At 37.2% G+C, this 20,922-nt stretch overlaps 1 protein-coding gene across 7 annotated transcripts in view; it reads left to right on the plus strand.

The window, feature by feature from the left end:
* Positions 1-20,922, plus strand: part of LOC136864304 (rho GTPase-activating protein 12) — a 417,475-nt gene that overhangs the window by 342,197 nt on the left and 54,356 nt on the right. For all 7 annotated transcript variants that reach the window (XM_067141113.2, XM_067141110.2, XM_067141116.2 and 4 more), the window contains 3 exons: positions 3,943-4,077; positions 8,257-8,436; positions 10,675-10,762. In XM_067141113.2, the coding sequence (XP_066997214.2) occupies positions 3,943-4,077; positions 8,257-8,436; positions 10,675-10,762 (403 nt within the window). The remainder of the gene's footprint in view (positions 1-3,942; positions 4,078-8,256; positions 8,437-10,674; positions 10,763-20,922) is intronic.

The raw sequence follows: 20,922 nt of genomic DNA on the forward strand, positions 1-20,922 counted from the left end.
TAAGAAGAAAGAAGCATGTACACTGCAAAAGGGAGGAAACAAAAAGATGAAGGTGAAGCAAGTGGTAAATTACTGTAAATTCAGGACACACACAGGAGAACAGGATTCCAATAATGGATCCAGAGATTTTCTTTGTCTTTTTTGCATTTTCATTTTTGTCCTGGTCTCCTCTTTCTGTTACTTATTCTCTTTTTCTTTCCCCCACCCCTAGTGGTTTTGAGTTGCACCAACACATCAAAGGTTTTCAGCAATGCAAGGATAAGGGGAGGTAGTGGCTGTGGTGTTAGTTAACATACGGCCCCAGCATTTGCCTAGTTTGAAAATGGAAAACCACCAAAAACCATCTTTTGGGCTGCAGACAGTAGGATTTGACCTGCTATTTCCCTAATGCAAGCTTACTGCTACAGTATGTGACTCAAGCAGAGCAGCCAACTCACTTGGTTTACTCCTCTTCACTCCCCAGCTTGTCATTCTGTTTATCCTATTACATAGAAGTATATATAGAAGTATTTATTCATGAACATAACAGGCGTTCAGCCCCAAATACATGTTCACAATAAAATAATCCAACCTAAGCCACTACACTCCACCATATAAACAAACACAAACAGAACAAACACCACATAATAACCTACCGTCCGGCCGAATCATCACCCCTGGTGAGAAGAAGGCCGCCAACCCAATGATGACTCGACCGGCCCTTCCCGTGGAGACCTCCTGAAGGCCCCAAAATCCAACCAGATTACAATGCTTTCCCTCTCACCATTCCACTCCTAATCGTAAGCCACCATGTTCACAACAATAAATAAAATAATCAAATCTCAATAATAATAATAATAATAATAATAATAATAATAATAATAATAATAATAATAATAATAATAATGGACAACTCCTATCACAAAAAAGGGTAAGGAAAGGAATTACCGTATCCCCTGGGCATGCCATGAGGTTCGTTGGATACTCCGGAAACGTACAACCCCCAAAATAGAGTCACCACAGCAGTCATCCTCAGAACCTCGTGCCATGCTCCTCATTCCGTTGAATTAAAACCCCAGAATCAAGAGAGAAATAATGATAAAGATAATAATAATAATAATAATAATAATAATATATATATATATATATATATATATATATATATATATATATAATAACATTATTCCTAGCAGTCATTAGCTGTAGCAGTCACTTACTCAATGTTCAAACATGCTCATCAAGTGTCCTTATTGCGCACTGCACTTGCGTCACATTATTGTTCCTGACCTACACGTAATCAATACTTCAAACAACACCACTCAGCATTTCAGCACTTGCATTCCAACCAACTCTAACACAAACAGAAAGACCTTGCCTTCATGCAATCCCAAATCATTACCCAACTCCACATACTTAACTAAGTACTCGACACAGTTTCCATTTCAGATACACCACCAAATCAAAATTTACAAACTCTAAAATTTGCAAAATAACACCACTTCTCACCACATTTCAACAATAGTCCTCAATAACTTCAACCATTTTATACCACCACTTCTCCAACACCTCATTTCAGCAATATGACACATCATAACTTTAATCATAACACATGATCATAAATACCAAGCCCTCAATAACTCTACATATCACTTCTCCATCACCACATTTCAACCATCTTATACCACCACTTCTCCAATACCACATTTCAGCAATAGCCCTCAATAACTTATCCATCTCCGCCCTTTCCAAGACCACATTTCAGCAATATAGCACCAGCTCCACCTCATATACCACCTCTTCATCCAAAAAAATTCAGTAATAAATAATCAGATTAAATACTAAACTGCCTTCACTTACAACTTACTCATGAGTACACCACCACTTCTCCATACTTCTCCAACACCACATTTCAACATATACCACCTCTACTTGTTCGACAATAACACTCACCTTCTACCATCCACCATTTTTTATCACCACTTCTCCAACACCACATTTCAACAATATAACACCTCCTAACTTAATCATAACACATAATCATAAATACCAAGCCCTCAATAACTTCCAACACCACATTTCAGCAATATAACACAGTCCTCAATAACTTCCACCATTTTATACCACCACTTCTCCAACACCTCATTTCAGCAATATGACACATCATAACTTAATCATAACACATAAACATAAATACCAAGCCCTCAATAACTCTACATATCACTTCTCCCACATTTCAACCATCTTATACCACCACTTCTCCAATACCACATTTCAGCAATAGCCCTCAATAACTTATCCGTCTCCGCCCTTTCCAAGACCACATTTATACCACCTCTACTTCTTCGACAATAACACTCACCTTCTGCCATCCACCATCTTATATCACCACTTCTCCAACACCACCTTTCAACAATATAACATCTCCTAACTTAATCATAACACATAATCATAAATACCAAGCCCTCAATAACTTCCAACACCACATTTCAGCAATATAACACCAACTCCACCTCATATAACACATCATAACTAACTTACATACCACTTCTCCATCACCACATTTCAGCCTCCACCAATAAATACCATCATAACTTCCAACTCCACAAACAACACCTCCATCTCTTAATTACTTATTTACTCACTTTATTATTGTTTTTGCTTCTTGTTACAATACCCTCATTACTTTTCATAGCTCCCCACATGACCGTTAAGTCTCTATTTCTCCCTCTGCTCCAACTCTGTTCGTTTCCCAGCCTTCTGCCCATGCCTCTATCCCAACTCAGATTGAGACATCCCCTGGTTGCCTCTGATGTCACCTTTTTACCCTGTGCTTCTCTTACTTCGCTGCTTTCACTCCCCTGCCTTTCTTCTTCACTGTTTATGGTTACCTTTTCACTTGGCACCTCTCCCTGGGCTTCTTCACTGTTTATGATCACATTTTCACTTGGCACCTCTCCCTGACCCTCTTCACACTGCACACTGTTACTGATATCTCGCCTCACTTCCCCACCTTTCGTTGCACTACTCACTTTTTCTTCGTCTTCTTTTATCCTCCTGTCTAAGTCAATCAATCTATTTACAGACCAGATTCTCTTCCAATTTCTGCCTGCTACCACTAGTTCCTGCCCTTTAATAGTCGCTCTCAACCCTTGATTTATTGCACGAATCTTGTGTTTTCTGAGTATTTTCTCGTTCCTAATCGCCTCCCATCCCACGTCTCTCTTGATCCATATTTTCTCTCTCTGCACATTACTCACATTTCTTATCACAGCATCAGCCATCAACGTAGAAAACAGTTCTAGTTGATAGGCCTGTTGCCCCTAATTTTTCCCACCCTCTGCACATCGTCTATATCTACTTCACTAAAGTTAAGTTTCAATTTCCCCTGTATTAAGTCCACTACTTTATAAGTTGTAAGTACTTTGTCTTCTCTCAACTCCTCAGGCACACCATATATAAATAAGCACTTCTTTCTTCGATATAAAGTATTGGCTTCCACTTCTACTTTCAGCTTCAAGTTCTCCTCTTCTAATCGTCCTATTTTTTCCCTTAATGTTACAACTTCTTCGGTGTTATGTCTCACTTGTGCTGTTATATCTTCCGTTTTTTCTCTTAACCATACCTCCATTTTTCCAAACTCCCTGGTTTGTTCTTTAATCATATTTTTAATTTGCTCAAAAGGGCCAACTTCTTCCACCACCTCTTTTACGGCTCTTTTGAATGCGTCCATATTTTCCCTTTCCTCATTTCTACTAGAATTTATCCTATTACATGTTCCTATACATGCTCCTGTCATATTATATATATGGGACTTGATTTATCACTTGTTTTTTACCATTTCTTATATTGTACCCCATGGCTACCTTTGAGAACTACAGTTCTGCATGCCTTAAATTGGATGGTGGTTAAAATTAAATGATCAGGTTATTTCATGTCTTATGATATCTCCTTTATCATTTACAGTCAGGTGTTTTGAAGGAGGGCCCTCTAAACCGCACCAAAATAACTGAAAACGGCAAGAAGGTCCGAAAGAACTGGGCAGTTGGTCATGTTGTTCTGAGAGAACAATTTTTGGTGTTCTACAAGGATTCAAAATCTGTGAGTAAATCATATAATTAGTTAGTAATAGAGCCCATGTTGTGGTCTAGAGGATTCTGCATTAATTTCTTTCTAGTTCACCTTAATTCCTGGTTATGCTGTAAAGTATGTTAATCTTGGGGTTAGAGTTGTAAATAGGATTTATGTTGATAGATTTATAAGCATGCACAACAACTCTCATGGGCCAAATTTTCGTGCACCTTGGCATCTCCGAAAAATATTGTACCGTGAGGTACACCCGCCCCGTTCTTTCAAATGAAAAGCCTTGAAGAATGCCATCTGATATATGAAGGTTGCAACAACTAGTACAAGAAGTTTGGACTTTTCTCTGCAGAGGTCTCTACTATAAAACTTATGTCATGCCCTCTGGTGTGAAGAGGGATTATTAAGATTGCAAAGTAATTTGTTATTTTAAAGTTTACTAAACTGAGTTGTTTATTTCTTGTTTTGGGTGTGTCATTGTTTATCATCATTGTGTGTCTATCTCTTCCCTCCAACTTTGGATGCTGGCCAATAGAAAATTTTGTATATTTATTTTTTAACCAATAAGATCTGTCTTGTAGCTATTTAATTACCCAATGAAAATTGGGGGTGTGTTGGGCTTTAGCCCAGAGCTCTCTGGAACCTTCCTCTCGGGTATAAAAGCTGGCACATTTTCCGACCAGTTTGTCTTATTGATCGTCCAGTCTACTGAGTGTGTGTTAATAGAGGCGGGGGTGTCTTGCCCATCATCGAGTATTCCATCAGCTTAAGGTAATGGCGACAATTATATAACTAAGTGATAGCCTCTGAAAGCTAGCTCGAGGGGAAGCTTTCCAATCTTTAATAACATAACCTTAAATTTCCAAAAATGTAAATTTCTACTTATAATGTAAATTTCAAACAAGCCGAAAAGAACGTAGCTGAAATTAGGGAATAGAGAGTGTGATACCCTCTCGTATTCCCTCTCAACTTGATTTTGAGGTGACTATGATTTTGTAACCTTTGTAACTTAACTTTCCTCCATCTAGTCACCTCAGTAGCATAGGATTAGCTTCTGCAACTTCGAGCCAGAAGCCCATCCTTGACATCTTTCTTGAAAGGAGCCACAGCGCTCATGGAAAATGTACTGTATAATTAGGGAGCTTCAAGCTCAAGGTTTTTAATCAATTTTTTAATTGTTATTCAACATTCTTAAATTATTACCCTATCTTATGAACTTTTGTACCTGATCTATAAAGTTTGTCTTTGAAATGAAACCAAAAGTTAATCGAGAAAAGAAATATAACTCTAATTTAAAAGTTTTTAATTAATTTTTTTATTGTCTTAGATAGACCCCAAAACAACTATAAAAGTAGTTAGTGGCAGTGGGGGCTTCTTTTCAGGTATACAGGAGCACGTGAACACTTAATTAAAATGATTGATAACAAATTTGATCCATAATGTAGAAATCATCACTAGCATTAGAAAGATTACAGATTTATCATGTTAGATTTTTAAAAATATATTGACATCAGAAATGACTTAATGATATTAATCTCACAATTTATTTTGTGAAACAGTAATTGAGAACACAAATTTTCAAAATCTGTGTTCAAATATAAGACATTTTGCTGTTGTATTGCTTTAGTAGGTATAAATTCATTATACTACTGATGAAATAAGCAAAGTAATTGCAGGGGAAAAAGTACCATGTGTATTGAAGAAAAGTAAAGGTAAATATGGAAGCAAAAATTTATGAATCCTTTACAGTCAGTGTATCAAAATTATCATGTCATTTCAACACTTTTGTTTGTTGAAAACTAGGACATTCTCCACATTTTCGTACACTGCCATCTTCAAATAGATAGATCCTCTCCTCATTAATCCCAGTTCTTCAACAACCATTTCTTCCCAGCCCTGATGAGCTCATTTCTGCTTCCCAGTTTCATCTGGAGAGCATTCTTCAACACCCACTGACAGCCCATTTTGACAGATCTTAAGTCTTGGTGAACAATATAAGATAAGATGAGAAGAAGAAAGCTGGATAAACACTGGAAAAAAGTAGTGACAAAAATATGAAGATGAACGCAGGTGGGAAAAGACTAGGAACACAGGACAGACACATAAGGAAGTAGAGGGGGAAACCATTGATTCCATAAAGTAAATCAAAAGAAAGGAATATGTGACTTGAGAGAATTATTCAATTGAGTATACATATTGCTAGGTAAAGGGATAATAGTGTTAAAGAAAAAAAATGCATTTTGACTTGGAATAATAGGCTACTTCTTTGATAGTATTGTGGTCTTGTACCTCGGACAAGTTTGACCCAGTCAACAAACAAGAATTGGGGTAGTTGAGTTGCCTTATCCATTGTAAAGCCTGTTTTCTGAGTATGATGATAATTTTCAGGTAACTTTTACTTACATTTTGCATTGCAGTGACTTCATGTTGGTACCTTTTTGACATACCATTAAAATTCTCATATATTACAAAAATTTATTTCCACTATGCCTGCCTGCCAGCCTGCCTATGGTCTCAGCAGGCACAGAACCCATTTTTGGTCAGAAGTATTGTGGGACACTCCAGCTTTCAGAAGATTTAGATGAATATTGAACAGTGACATGGTAGACTGTAGGAATGATGGGCATGTCCTCAGTAGACACATGTCCACATTGGTTAAATAAGTTTTATGAAATGTTAAATTATTCTTCAATCAAGATATATTTAATTGTTTTAAAGTCTGATTTAAAATGCTGTCTTTCCTTTCATTTATCAAGAATATTTCACAGAGAGAAGGGATCCTTCAACATAAAAGTAAGCAGCCATTTTATTTTATTTATGTAAATAGACACTCCTGTGTTACTGGGACTAATGTAATACAAGTTATGCAGTAGCTCACTAAGCTAATAATCAAAATGTTTCCAACCTCTTAACAAAGTGGCCCACAAACCTACTAGGCTGGCGTAGCAGGGGGAGAGGTAATACTCCCACGTGGCGCATCCCAGGTGGCGGATAGGGGGGTCTTAACCGGCTTGCCGGCGGACTTGAGTGAAATAAAATACCTCTCGCCGACCAAACAAACAACCCCCTGTGGGTGGGGGATGCAGACAAAGAATACACCCACACCTACCTGCCGTAAGAGGTGGCTAAAAGGGGTGGCCGAAGGATGATCAAATTAGAACCATGAGACTACTTGTAATTAGTACCATCATGCAGGGAACACCATGGGTCGCCTTTACTTGCGAGTAGTACCACTATGTTAGGTACACAATTGGTTTGTGATTAGTAGCAAAAGAGTGTGAATCAGGATGGGTTTTACAGTCCCCTGATTAGTACCACTATGTGAGGAACACCACGGGTTAGTATGAGTCCTTGTGTTTAGTACACCTGTGTGAGGAACAGCATAGGTTTGTGTTGCCTGTAAGTGGCGCTGCAATATGAGAAACACCATAGGTCAGAGTTACATGTGCATATTACATTACCTGTGGGTAGTACCATAATGTGTGGCATACCAACTCTATGCTACTTTTGATTAGTACCGCAACATGATAAATACCATGGTTCTACTTTAATAGCAATAAGTACCATTATGAGGAGCTGATGACCTGGATTTTGGACTCCTTTAGACAACAAGTGTCATCGATTCAGGATTGTGCTTTAGGAGCAGTCACTTTGTCAGTAATAATATTGTTTTACGCTAGTTTCTGGGAATGTGGGGCATTGCGGGTCAGATCCACTGATTGTTCTAAATTCATATTTATCCATTCATTCTTCGTCATCACGTTTTGAATTCTGGTCAGTGGATGATATTAGACTTTTAAATTGTCATTACATTTTGTCTCATTAGGGGCCGATGACCGAGATGTTAGACCCATTTAAACAACAAGCAGCCTTATCATCGTCAAACAAAGTGACAGTAGCTGTGAACTTCCATTCGGGAGATAGTGGGTTCAAACCCTATTCTCGGCAGCCCTGAAGATGGTTTCCCGTGGTTTCCCATTTCCACACCAGGCAAATGCTCGGGCTGTACCTTAATTAAGGCCATGGCTGCTTCCTTCCCACTCCTAACACATTCCTATCCGATCATCACCATGAGACCAATCTGTGTCAGTGTGATGTAAAGAAAATTGTATTTTTTTAAATAATAAATAAAGTGACAGCAACATTTTCTGGAGGGTGGCCATTTTTACTCCTACTAGACACACTGAATATTTTCAGGTACAGCCAGAGCTTGTCATGGAATTGAGTGAAGTAGTTCTGGAGTCTGGAGATAAGATGTCCAAAAGGAAAAATGTGTTCCTGGTCAGTACTGCTGGCCTTCAAGTTCTTTGCCAGGCTGAAGACACTCAGCTAGCTTGTGACTGGTGTTCAGCCATTAAACAAGCACTTGAAAGCCTGGTAAGTGGTGAGGACCATGTGAATGAAGAATGGTCAAACAGTAGGTTGCTCTTTCTTCAATCTAGCCATACTGTAGTATTTTATGACTTAAATGATGTAAATTGATTACTTCAAAGGATGCTGTAAAATAGTTGATAACCAAAGATGTCCACATTCATTAAGTAAACAGTGATGGAATATAGGCATTAAATTGTACTGGAAGAGAAATAGGGACAGAAAGAGTGACTTACCTAGAAGATATATATGAGGCATGTTTTTTAAGTAAGTACCATTTTTATATAGGAAAAAAGTAATGCAATTTTTTTAACAATTATTTTTCTACATGTAAGCATGTACCTTAAACTTCTCAACATAAGTTCCAAGCATATTAAGGCACTTGTTATATCATGAAACCAGCATCTGAATTCCATCCTTGTAGAAATCTGCCTCCTGATGTGACAACCACAGCAGCGCGGTTGTTTTTATTTCATCATCATTATTGTGGCACTGGCCTCCCAAATGCTTTTTTTTTCCAAGTGCAGGAACAAGTGGTAGGTCAGGACTATTCGGAGGACAATCAAATTGACAATTCAGCTCAGGAAAGCATTACCTCCATTACTGTACCGCTCAAGGGAAGTCAAAGCCCTGCCTACGTGCTTGGTTTTGTGCACCTCTGTCAGCATCTCGGTATCCAGCATGAGCACAACTTCTGATAATCTTAGTGTACTGACACAATTTCGTAAAGAATACTCCTTGGAATTTCAGACAACCTATAACTTAATGACAAAATCACAAAGCATCTGTTTTCTTGAACCTTTGCATTAACTTCTTGCACCAAGTCTTCAATAATGACAGACGGTCATCCACTGCGCTTCTCGTCATGAACATTAGTATGGCCTTCTTTAAATTCTCTTACCCATTTTCTTACCATTCCTTCACTCATAGTGTGTTCTCCATACAACTTCACTAATCTGCCAATGAATTTCAACAGCTTTCATGCCTTTTGCATCTAGAAAACGAATCACAGCGCGTACTTCACACTCGGTGGGACCGTTAATTGTCAGAGGCATTTTCAATATGCACAAACAAATGTAAATATGGGTGAATGCTTCTGTAATGGCATCTGTGGCCAACCTACAGATGTACGTACTGAGCGTGCATGCTCTGAACGACGATGGAAGCGCTGCAGCGGCCGTATTTAAAAACGGTACTTACTTAAAAGACATGCTTCGTACATGCAGATAACAAAGTAGGATAACATTTCACAGCCCCCACCTGGCCACTCCTTTCCACTTTTCCTTTAGTAGTTCTCTCCTCCATTCTCCACCTTCAGTAGTCCATAACATTACCATGAGTGTTGCACCATTCTAATCTTCCATATGTGTGTATTTCATGTCCTGATCTGTGAGTCACTCAGATAATAATAATAATAATTATAATAATAATTATAGTAATAATAATGTCCGACTCGTTGGCTGAATAATTTCCCTCTGTTCAGAGGGTCCCGGATTCGAGTCTTGGCCGGGTCGGGGATTTTAACCTTCATTGGTTAATTCCAATGGTCCGGGGGCTGGGTGTTTGTGCTGTCCCCAACATCCCTGCAACTCGCACACCACACATAACACTATCCTCCACCACAATAACACGCAGTTACCTACACATGGCAGATGCCACCCACCCTCATTGGAGGGTCTGCATTACAAGGATTGCACTTGGCTAGAAATAGCCCTACAATATCCAGGGGAGTCTAGTTGTTTTAAACTTGTTTATGATTTTATAATTTATGATTTTGAACCAGTATTTTAATTTTTTAAATACAGCTGCTGCTGTATTAAGATTACATTTTGAGATATTTTATGAAATGGTACTTTGTAAGACCACATAATTATGGTAAAAGTATAGAATAATCTCACTTTGGGAGTGGCGACCCCATCGTACTAATAGCCTTTATCTGCTTCATTCATTTCATCCCTGACCCGGTCAATGACTGGAAAACAGGTTGTAGGTTTTCATTTTTCATTTTCATATAGAATAATCTATTATGCCCAAATCAGAGGATTCATCTCGCTTTTTCCCTTGCTTCGCATCCAAATATAACTTAAAAGCTTTTCAGTCTGTCAAATACACAACTTCAGTACAAATATGACATTATAACATACCTGTAAAAAAAAAAAAAAAAAAAAAAAAAAAAAGCCCATTATTAAACAAGGAATAAGATACATTGAGCCATGGATAATTTGTACTAATGCTATTTTTTAGGACAAGAACTCTACTAAATTATTGACTCCACACTCTCCAGGTGAAGAGAATAGGTGTTCATCACTGGTACGATCAAGATCACTTAGAAGTAAGTTAAGTCAAATTTTTCTTTGAATTTACCTTTCCAGAATAATTTCCCTTCTTATGAATGAGTGATATGTCTTTAGGTCATTGCAGGGAGCCAAAATTGAGTGGCTCACTCCAGACAATGATAATCTTACCTCATACAATGAAGTCTTATCAGTCCCTTAAGTAATCTTTGTTTATTCATATTACTGCTACATCACACTCCTAAAATAAGTGAATATCACATTTACATACAGCTGGAAACTTGGACTCTTATCACAGTCAGATAAACAGTATGATGATGAATGATGAGTTTAACAGTTCACCCCCTATTTCTGTTTAGTAGTGTGAGTAGGATGCAGAATGAGCTCTAAAATTTTCATTAATGGAATATTTCTTTTAAATGTTTTTTAAATTTCAACTTCTGTTAAAATTCATATTTATGTAAGGTTATGATACAGTTGTGGGAGGGCGTGGTTAGCTCAGTGGCTTAGGTGCTGGCTTCCCACCAAGAAGGCTGAGGTTTGAATCCCGGCCAATCGTGGGTCGAGATTTTCATCTTGAGAATCATGTGGCGTCAGGAAGGGCATCCGGCCTTAAACCCCCAGCCAAAACCAAAATGAGCCTGGGTGGTTCCAGCGATCTCTGGGATAAGCTGAAGAAAGTTTATGGTACAGTTGCTAAAGAATTTATGATTTTGAACCAGTATTTTTTTTTTTTTTTTAAATACAGTATTCTGTACAGCTGCTGCTGTATTAAGATTACATTGATAGTGCATCTGCTTTCTGCATATAAACACTGTGCATTGAATGATTGATTCCAAAGTTCAGTGATAACACTATCTTCCACCTGGTACTATGTTACAATACATGGCCAGCTGTTGCTTTGAAGTGAGAACTCTTGACAGATATCAGGACACTATGAAAAATGATACATACCTCTAAAACATATTGGGTGAATCGTACTGTGAGAAGTATGTATTGAAAACAGAGACACACAAAGTATTTAGTTATTCATGGTTTGTGTGTGTGTGTAAGTACAAGAAATAATTGTTCAATAAATTATCATAGAAAATTGTATTAGTCTCACATTGTATTTAGAGTTGTATGAAAATTTATTAGATCCTTTATAGTTTTTTAACACCTTATATTAAGACATATGGTACCTAACGTATGGAGGGGTGTGTAGAGAGTAGTTCATGCTCTGAAGCATTCCATCATTATCAGAGTTTAGGTGTCTCTTCTGTAATGTCATCTAACATTTTTCAGGTATGTTTATTTCTGCTTTAATATTAGTAATTGTCAACAACTCGATTATGCATTTATTTGTCTGCTTTCTTGTCAGATTAAATTGCCTTCAGCAGAATCAGTTTCAGCTTATGATTATTGATTTTTTGATTGCTGTAATCAAGTGATTGCATAAATAATGTAGGGAACAAATTATTTTGAGAGAACCCCCTGCCAATTGTAGAGAGCCAAGATAACTCAAGACTGAGCCTTGGCTACAGTATGTTTCTACTGTTGGAAAAAATGAATCCCAGTACTCCTCGTTTAGAACAAAGACAACTGACTGTGACTACCATATATTAGAATTTATACAGAGAGCAGAACACTTGTGTTTCCATAGCAGAAAATAAAGCCTGTTAAAATGCAGAAATGGAAGCTCTATCTATTGTAGTTCAATAAGTGTTTCTCAAACTATCAGACCTTCAAAGAGGCTGTCTTCCTTGTTCACTTTGAGACTGGGTTTTTCCTTACTGAAGACTCCACAATAGTACAACTTATATTTTTCTCAACTCACATAGCATATACAGAGTACATAAAATAAATTGACTGAAGTCATACATTACATAATTTTTACAAACATACATATATAAATACTTTACATACATACATACTGAACATATCATGTAGACTGTTATGCCTTTCAGCATTCAGTCTGCAAGCCTCTGTGAATTTTCTACACGCCTCCACAATCCCATGTTTGTAACTAGCTCTGTGGCCTTATGTAGTTCCATATTTCTTATCCTTAAATCATTAGAAACCAAGTCTAACCATCTTTGCCTTGATCTCCCTCTGCTTCTCTTATCCTACACTGACCGAATCCACTCTTCTCCTAGATAACCTGTCCTCTTCCATTCGTTTCACATGACCCCACCACTGAAGCCAGTTTGTGTACAGCTTCATCCATTGAGCCCATGCTTAAATTAGCCATTATTTCCTCATTCCAAGTACCCTCTTCCCATTGATCCCACCTGTTTGTACCAGCGATCATTCTCTCTACTTTCATATCTGTTACTTCTAACTTATCCTGAGTGTACCCAGCTTTCACTACCATACAGCAAAGTTGGTTTGAAAACAGGTCCGGTGTAAAGATAGTTTCATCTGGGAGCTGACTTCTTTCTTACAGAATACTGTTCATTTCAACTGCAAGCTCACAGCATTAGCTTTGCTGTACCTTGATTCAGTTTTCTCCTCTACAGTCCACCGTTCTTTCAACTGAGCTACCAGAGGGAATTGACAATAAGGTCATGTTTCAGACTGCTAACATTTCAGCTAGCCTTCATACCAAAGAATTGCAAAGAAATAGGAGAATTTGACTCCCAGTGAACTGATACACAAGCCTGTATGGTTCCTTCTTCATTCCCCTCTTTAGTGCATATTCAAAGGTGAGCCAAGTTGACGTGTGAGCAGGTGGGAAAACAAGTACCTTCCCCTCTGCGCATGTTTGTTCATGTTAGATCTCCTGTCATTTACTCTCTCCATCTCCCCTTGCTCTTTGGGTGTGTCCATGTGTTGTGCCTCAGCATGGATCTGACCAGAGAGAGAGAGTATACTGGGCAGTTCTGAGGGCTGTACTGATTTCCTTGCCTGAAATGAATATTACTGGCCACGATATTTTAATGAACACCACTGTACCCTAAATGACTGAGTCCATTCTTCTCTTACATAAACTACCATTTTCTGTTTGCCTCGTGTAGCTGTACTGCTGAAAGCAGTTCATAAGCAGAGCTTCATCTTTCTCGTTCTTTCCTAATATAGCTTTTACCTCATCATTATGTGGTGTGATAACTGAAAGACATTGTCACTGGCTTCTTACCAAGGCAGCCACCGTTTGAATTCCAGACAATGCACATGAGATTAAAGAAATGAAATTTCACATTTCAATTTTGGGTGGCATGTGGCTGTGATAACATAAAACCTTAAACTTGTTACCTTGGTCTTCATTATGTATACCATCCTGCCATTGCTTATCCTGTTTATACCAGCAATCATTCTTGTTATTTTCATATTTGTTGCTCTAGATAACTGGTGTTTATATAGTTTTCACACTCATACACAAAGAGTACCTAAAAGAAGATTATTTGGCTGGCAAATTCACTTCCTTCCTACAGTGTAACAAATTATTTCATTACAAGTAATGAACTTCATTCCAGTTCCATATTGACTTTAAATATCTAAGATAAAATTCTAAGAGAATTTAATTGTATAAAATCTACCTGTTCAATACACGTTTGCCATTTGATAAATGGTCTGTCTACAAAGCTACCTAGGACATGCTTCGACCTAGCCTAGAGATCATCATCGGCTAAAATAACATAAAGAAGAAAGACATATACAAAAAACAGTGGTACATAAAAAACTTGAGATAAAATACAATCAACAAATGCAATGGAAATCTGTGTTTAAAATGTACATACAGTAGCTTCAAACTTGGACAAATTTAGTTGTAAGTGTGGGTCCAACCATATTTAATACCGAGGCGACTGAAAAAACTTCAGAATGGTCGCCAGTCAGTGTGGAGGTCAACACCGACCTAACTTGATCTATACAAGCACAGGGCTGGAGGAAAGAGGAAATCCTGGCTATACTTGTATTCTCCGTGAAGATATGTAACGGATTTTTCAAAATTTCACTCCGTTTACAGAAGCATGACAAATAGAACAACATTTAACAGTCTTCACAATTTTTAGCTATTTCCTCCAGTCAACCAATAGTTGTATTAAATACGGTTGGACCCACACTTACAACTAAATTCGTCCAAGTTTGAAGCTATGTACATTTTAAACACAGATTTCTATTGCATTTGTTGAGTGTATTTTAAGATTGAGAGATAACTGCTGGAGTCCTAGAAATGGTCCACTCTCTTTCTAATTTTATATTTTCTACCTGGCTTGCATTCTACGTAAGTGCCTCTCGTTAGTTTTGAGGTTATCAATCATATTACATTGCTTGATTCATTTTTTCTTCAAGTTTTTTAGAACCAAGTTAAGAGGAGTCATGACCAAAATTTTGAACTTCTACAGTTTTCTAGAGCTGTCAGTGCCAAATGTTATTGACTAACATGTAGTATTATGAGAAATCATCAAATATTTTACATTTTATGTGTATAACTGTTAGGTTCATCAGTCTGCCAAAACTAATTTTGAGTAATACATTTATAAACTACCTGCAAAAGAAAACATATGGTAACAGAATTATGCCTGAAAAAGAAATGAATTAATTAATTCTATTAATTCTATTCATTCTATTTTAATTAATTAATTCTAGTTTATATATTTTGTAACCGGATTCCAGTGGTTACACAACACATAGTAAAGAAAAGGAAAAGTTAAATTACACAGCATTTTAGCATAAACCAAAACATCAGATAAACTGCATCAAGTATAAACAAAGGAACATCAGGTTGGGCAATGTGACGACTATAGGAAAGGGTATGGAGCAGGCGTGGGAACCTCACCAGGCCATGGGAATACGTAGGTTGCAGATTTTAAGAAAAATCAATGGTGATCCCTTGATCAGTTAATTTTTTTTTTTTTTTTCAAAATAAACATTACAAAGAAAATTCGAAACAAAATCCATCAATTCAAAAATCCAGTTACGATATCTCAAAGCAACAAATTAGATGTAATTAACCAAGGGCTTTTCTTTTAAGTCAAAGAGGCTAACCAAAGATACCTTAACATAATGCAACTTCCAGAATACAACGTTTAAGGCTAATAGGAACCACATGATACAAATACAATATTAAGTGAAAGGTAACGCATTTTCAGACAATCGCACCACATAATGGAAACAAAGGGAAATACTTCAACTTGACACAGAGGCCATTTAAACTTGCTTCCACACCAAAAACACTTCTGATGCAGGGCAGAGGAAAAACTAGCGTGCATCAAGTGATACAAAGTTACTGGAGGCAAACCCCGAGGAAAATAAAATTAATTTACTAATTACACTGTTTACAAAACCGAAAGAAAAGAAAAGTAAAAACATGCTTCTAGAATCGACAGGGGCAGACACACCCTGTTCCGAAAGTCCGTGTCACGAAAATTTCCAGAACATTACAAAATATCACTCAACAATAATAACCCTTTACAATTTAGTAGTTACATTTCCAAATTTAGATAGATAAAAGGAATACAAATAAAATATTCTACAATAATATTTTACACCACATAGTAAAGGTTTCTTTGAAAGAGACATATTCCACAGGTCTCATATTTATTACTCAAAATTAGTTTTGACAGATTGAAAAACCTACCAGTTATAAAGTAATTGAGTCAAAACTGAAAAGAGATGGCTTTATATTACAAAAGAGAAATTATCACACAAAATGTTGAGAATATTGGTCAATCACTTTTTGCTGTATAGATATTCTTATTGCATTTTTCCATGCAACACAGAAAATGCTCCTGGCATTACAATTTTGTATTTTTGAAGTTTAATATTTTTCAACTGATCCTCAACAAATACATAATTAGTAGTTACTCTGCCTTTTTGTTGTAAAGCAAGAAATGTATGAGGTCCAGATTTTCAATTTTGTCTTCCTTACAAAAATTGAAGATCTTTTAAAGCCTAAAGAGCATGTTTGGTATCCTGTTTTGAGGCACTCACACTTCCAAAGTGAACCTACAAGGTACAACTTAAAAGTACAGAAACTGAGGGGGATGCTTCCATGAAATCTAAGTGAAAGATACAGAGAAATTTTGTCCGTCCATTCCTTGTTTATCAAAGAGTTCTACAGAGCTGACGGAAGAGCTGAGGGAAAAGAAGAGAAGATATTGGGGAAAGCTATCCTGAGACTGAGTTGTTTATTGAAATGGATGTGTATGCAAACATATTAACAGGGAATGTTATTCCATTGTCAAATTGACTTACTGCTATTGCTAATATGTTGTGTGGGCTATGACCTAGATGTTAGGCCCCTTGAAACAACAAAAGTCATCATTATCAATTTTATGTGTTGGTTAAGGTGTTGTTGTTGTTGTTGTTGTTATTATTATTATTATTATTTGAGAAATGGGTCAACACTTGGAGGTGAGAGACAGAGACTTGAAGAGCCTTCTGAAACTAGCATGGCCAGTCCCATGATTACAATAATACGTTTATTGCAGCCAAATAGTCATACAAAGGGTGTAACATCTGATAAACTGTTTAATTTGTGGAGACATGCACGAAGGTGCTTAAAATTACTTTATTCTTAACTACATTCATTCAAAGACTTTGTACAATTTTTGCACTTGTCAGGATGATATCTTTTGCATTTTCTCTGGCATAGTTTGCAAGACACAGTTTCATTTGGTTGGTGGAAATAGGGATTTTTATAGAACTTGTGGTGGAATCCATGGACAGCTAGTCATGTGATAGTTATGCTGCTACATACTTTTCCCACCTAACTTCTATCTATCATGTCATCCGATGCATAGAACTCTTCAAATATCTCGGTTCTATTTTCCTCCCTCTGTTGGATGTGTTCTGTCACCTGTAGTGAAAATGGTAGTAGCATTTTAATTTTAATGTCCTCAATAAAGAAGGTTTCCTTTGCTAGCTCATAGGCTAATCGTGATGGTGCTGATTTTGTGATGTCCAAGGTTAGTTTTAGGTATCTTGTTTTAACCGAGTCTATTGCTGCGAGTTCCGATATTTTAAGGTATTCCCATATTAGTCCAGTGCCATATGTGACTATTGGCATTACTTTTGCCCTGAATAGTTCCATTATTGTTGTTAGAGAAACTTTTCCTAGGTCCATTATACTATATATTCCCCGTATAGCAGCAATTATACTCTCTAGAGCATGGAATTTGAAAGATAGTCCGATCATCTGCAAGGTTTATCCCCAGATACTGAAAATAGTTGACTCTTTGTAGTTCCTATCTGTGGAGGATTATCATGTCTTCGACTGCCATTCTCCCTCCCTTTCTGTTGATCATCACAACAGTTTTGTTTCTGTTGATTTTGAAGTCATTTTCTTTTGCTCAATCCTCTAGCCGTTCTATTGCTGTTTGTAGATCTTCTCTCTTACGGTACTTGATCATAAAACCATGTCATTGCACAGTGGGCCAGAATTCAATTCTAACGGGACAAAATTACTTAGCATAAAATACGGTTTGAATAGGTACTATAATGATTTAATATTGTATGGCGTGATTAAATAAGGCGAGCTAACATAAAAGTCGCACAAAAAGAGAAAGAAAATCAACAAATTCCCCTGAGCACAGTTGTCAGCCATCACAAATGTTACATTTTAGAAGCAACCAAAATTATCTATTTGGAACTGTGATAGATATCTGTTACATTAGTCATTTGTAGGAAGATCATCATCTTCATCACTGTCCTGGTCACTTTCATCATCATCATCATCATCATCATCATCACATTCGTTACTGTGCATGTCACCTTCCTACTCAGATGTGGCACTGGTTACTCTTCGTTCCTTCAGCATACAACGGACTTCCAATATTAATGTTCTCTTCTTCTTGCTCCTTGATACTGTAGTTAGCTGTGAAAGTTTGGGATCAGAACTTTGTAGTAGGAGATTAAAAACATCCTGCATAGTAGTCCTTTGTGAGAACTTTCATGCAAGGCTCTAACTTGTACCTTCGGAAGTGCTTATTTCTTGCTTCTATGTCTTCTTGTGATAGCATTCCAGTTGGCATTGTAACGAACTGTATTACATTTGCACCATGGATTAAAATTTTGTGGACAGAAGGAGGCATGTAAAATAATGAATACATGTCTAATTATAATTTTGCAGTTTCCAGAGCATACTTGTCGAAAGCCTCAGTGTTTGCTCCATAACCACTTGATCTGGTCCTTAATATAGTGAGAAAACGTTTGAAAAAGTTCTTCACTGATACCTGTAATTTCAGCCTGTAATGCATAGTTCTAAACAACAACAAAAAGGCAAACTGCATTTCTGTTGTTTGAAGTGCCACTGCCTCCTGCTCTTGGTTCATCAATTATCAGTCCCATTTTGGATCAAAATCTCTGTTGAATTATATGATTTTTCTCTTCAACCATTGTTTTTTGTTCAGTATTCGTTGCTTGCCATTTTCGAATATCGTTCCTGTATGCAATGTGTGAAATGCGCTCAAACAGTTGGATCCAGACATACAGAGGAGAAAATCCAAAAGAATAATTCATAGTGCCAATACTAATGCAGTCCGCTACATTAATGGCATTAATTGTTTTTGATGTACTGCCGCATATGTTGCAAACCTGCAAAGAAGCAGCTGCCAAAGCATTGCATATTTTGCCATCTGCCTTGGTCATAATTCAATTATGATGTATTATAGTATCTTACCTTCTCCGTTTACTTCTCAATCTGCTATCTCCAAACAGTTTTCTAGGCCTTCTAAATCTGGCGGTGGATGAAATTGAACTATTCGTTTGAAGATTAGTGGAGGTAAACTTCTTTAGAAATATGTAAATCCTTTGCTAGCCAATTAGAATTTTTCTTAAAACCCCGTCTTTCATCTTATAACTTTGTTTCCATCGCCCTTGAAATTTGTATTTGAAAACACTCATGTCAATTTAAGGTACTATAAAACATCTGAATAGCAGTCCTGAATGTTCATCTTAGATAATATATAATCCACTAGTTCATTTCAAATCTGTTTCTTGTCCCACAACACTTAACACAGCTCATGGTGTGTTATTATGGGTTGTGATGGAGCACGAGCCATTGCGAATAGAGTTATTTTTCTACCAAGAGTGCAAGAAAGTGCATGTACTGAGACATTAGCCGTAATATTCATGAATTACTCTACATTATGGTATCAATCTGCAGGCAGGAATGTTCGGATACATTTTTATAACTCTCTATAAATGTTGTAAAGTTAGAATTTCACGTGCTCTTCATATTACATAATAGTGATGAAAATAGTTATCTTTCAATAAAATTAATATGAAGTTGCACACTTGTAACTTACTTGTCCCTACTTCAGATATTCACTATCGTCCACCGATACTGTGTTAGTGGCCAGCGAATTTTGCTGCTAAAACAGCCAGACAGCCTCTTCCAGAAAGGGGAGGTAAGGAGTGTTATTTCTAGCCATATCTGTTTATATGTCATCACCAGGGTTGAAAGTAAATTATCCCTGGTTATTTGACTGCAGTATGGAAAGGAAGAAATGGAAACAGGAAAATGTTGTATTTTGTAATTTTGTCTTGATACATTACAGTCCTGGCCCACTGTGCATCAGCGTGTAATACGCAACATCCACTCCTTCTGTTATGTTGATTCCATCAGCTGTTGTAATGTTAAATAGTGCCAATTACAATGGTGCATAGTGATTATGGAGTTATGGAGTCCTGAAACTTTTGGCATTCAGAATCCTACAAAAGTAAAGTCGTCGGTTGTTTCTTGAGACCAGGAAACATGCTGAAAAGGAATAAAGACAGTTGTTATCTGATTGCACTGCCATGGGCTGAAGGACATTCTGGGCTTTCCAGTATCAGATTTGCACCTTAGAAGAGTGTCAGCAAGTTGGAGAAAGCAACCCTTTTTCAGCATTGGAAGAGTTCATAGAAGATGTACCAGCAGAGGAATTACTCAGGAATTGCCATTATTCTCCATACCAGAGAGTAGTTCAACCACTCCTGTATGCTCTGCTAGGAGAATATTGCTTAATAACTGTTTAGAGAAGTAGCCCAACTTTGAGTAGTTCAACCACTCCTGTATGTTCTGTACAGCTTGGAGAATATTGCTCAATAACTGTTTAGAGAAGTAGCCTAACTTTGAGTAGTTCAACCACTCCTGTATGTTCTGTACAGCTTGGAGAATATTGCTCAATAACTGTTTAGAGAAGTAGCCCAACTTTGAGTAGTTCAACCACTCCTGTATGTTCTGTACAGCTTGGAGAATATTGCTCAATAACTGTTTAGAGAAGTAGCCCAACTT

Source organism: Anabrus simplex, chromosome 2, assembly GCF_040414725.1.
Source record: "Anabrus simplex isolate iqAnaSimp1 chromosome 2, ASM4041472v1, whole genome shotgun sequence".
Classification (NCBI taxonomy): domain Eukaryota; kingdom Metazoa; phylum Arthropoda; class Insecta; order Orthoptera; family Tettigoniidae; genus Anabrus; species Anabrus simplex.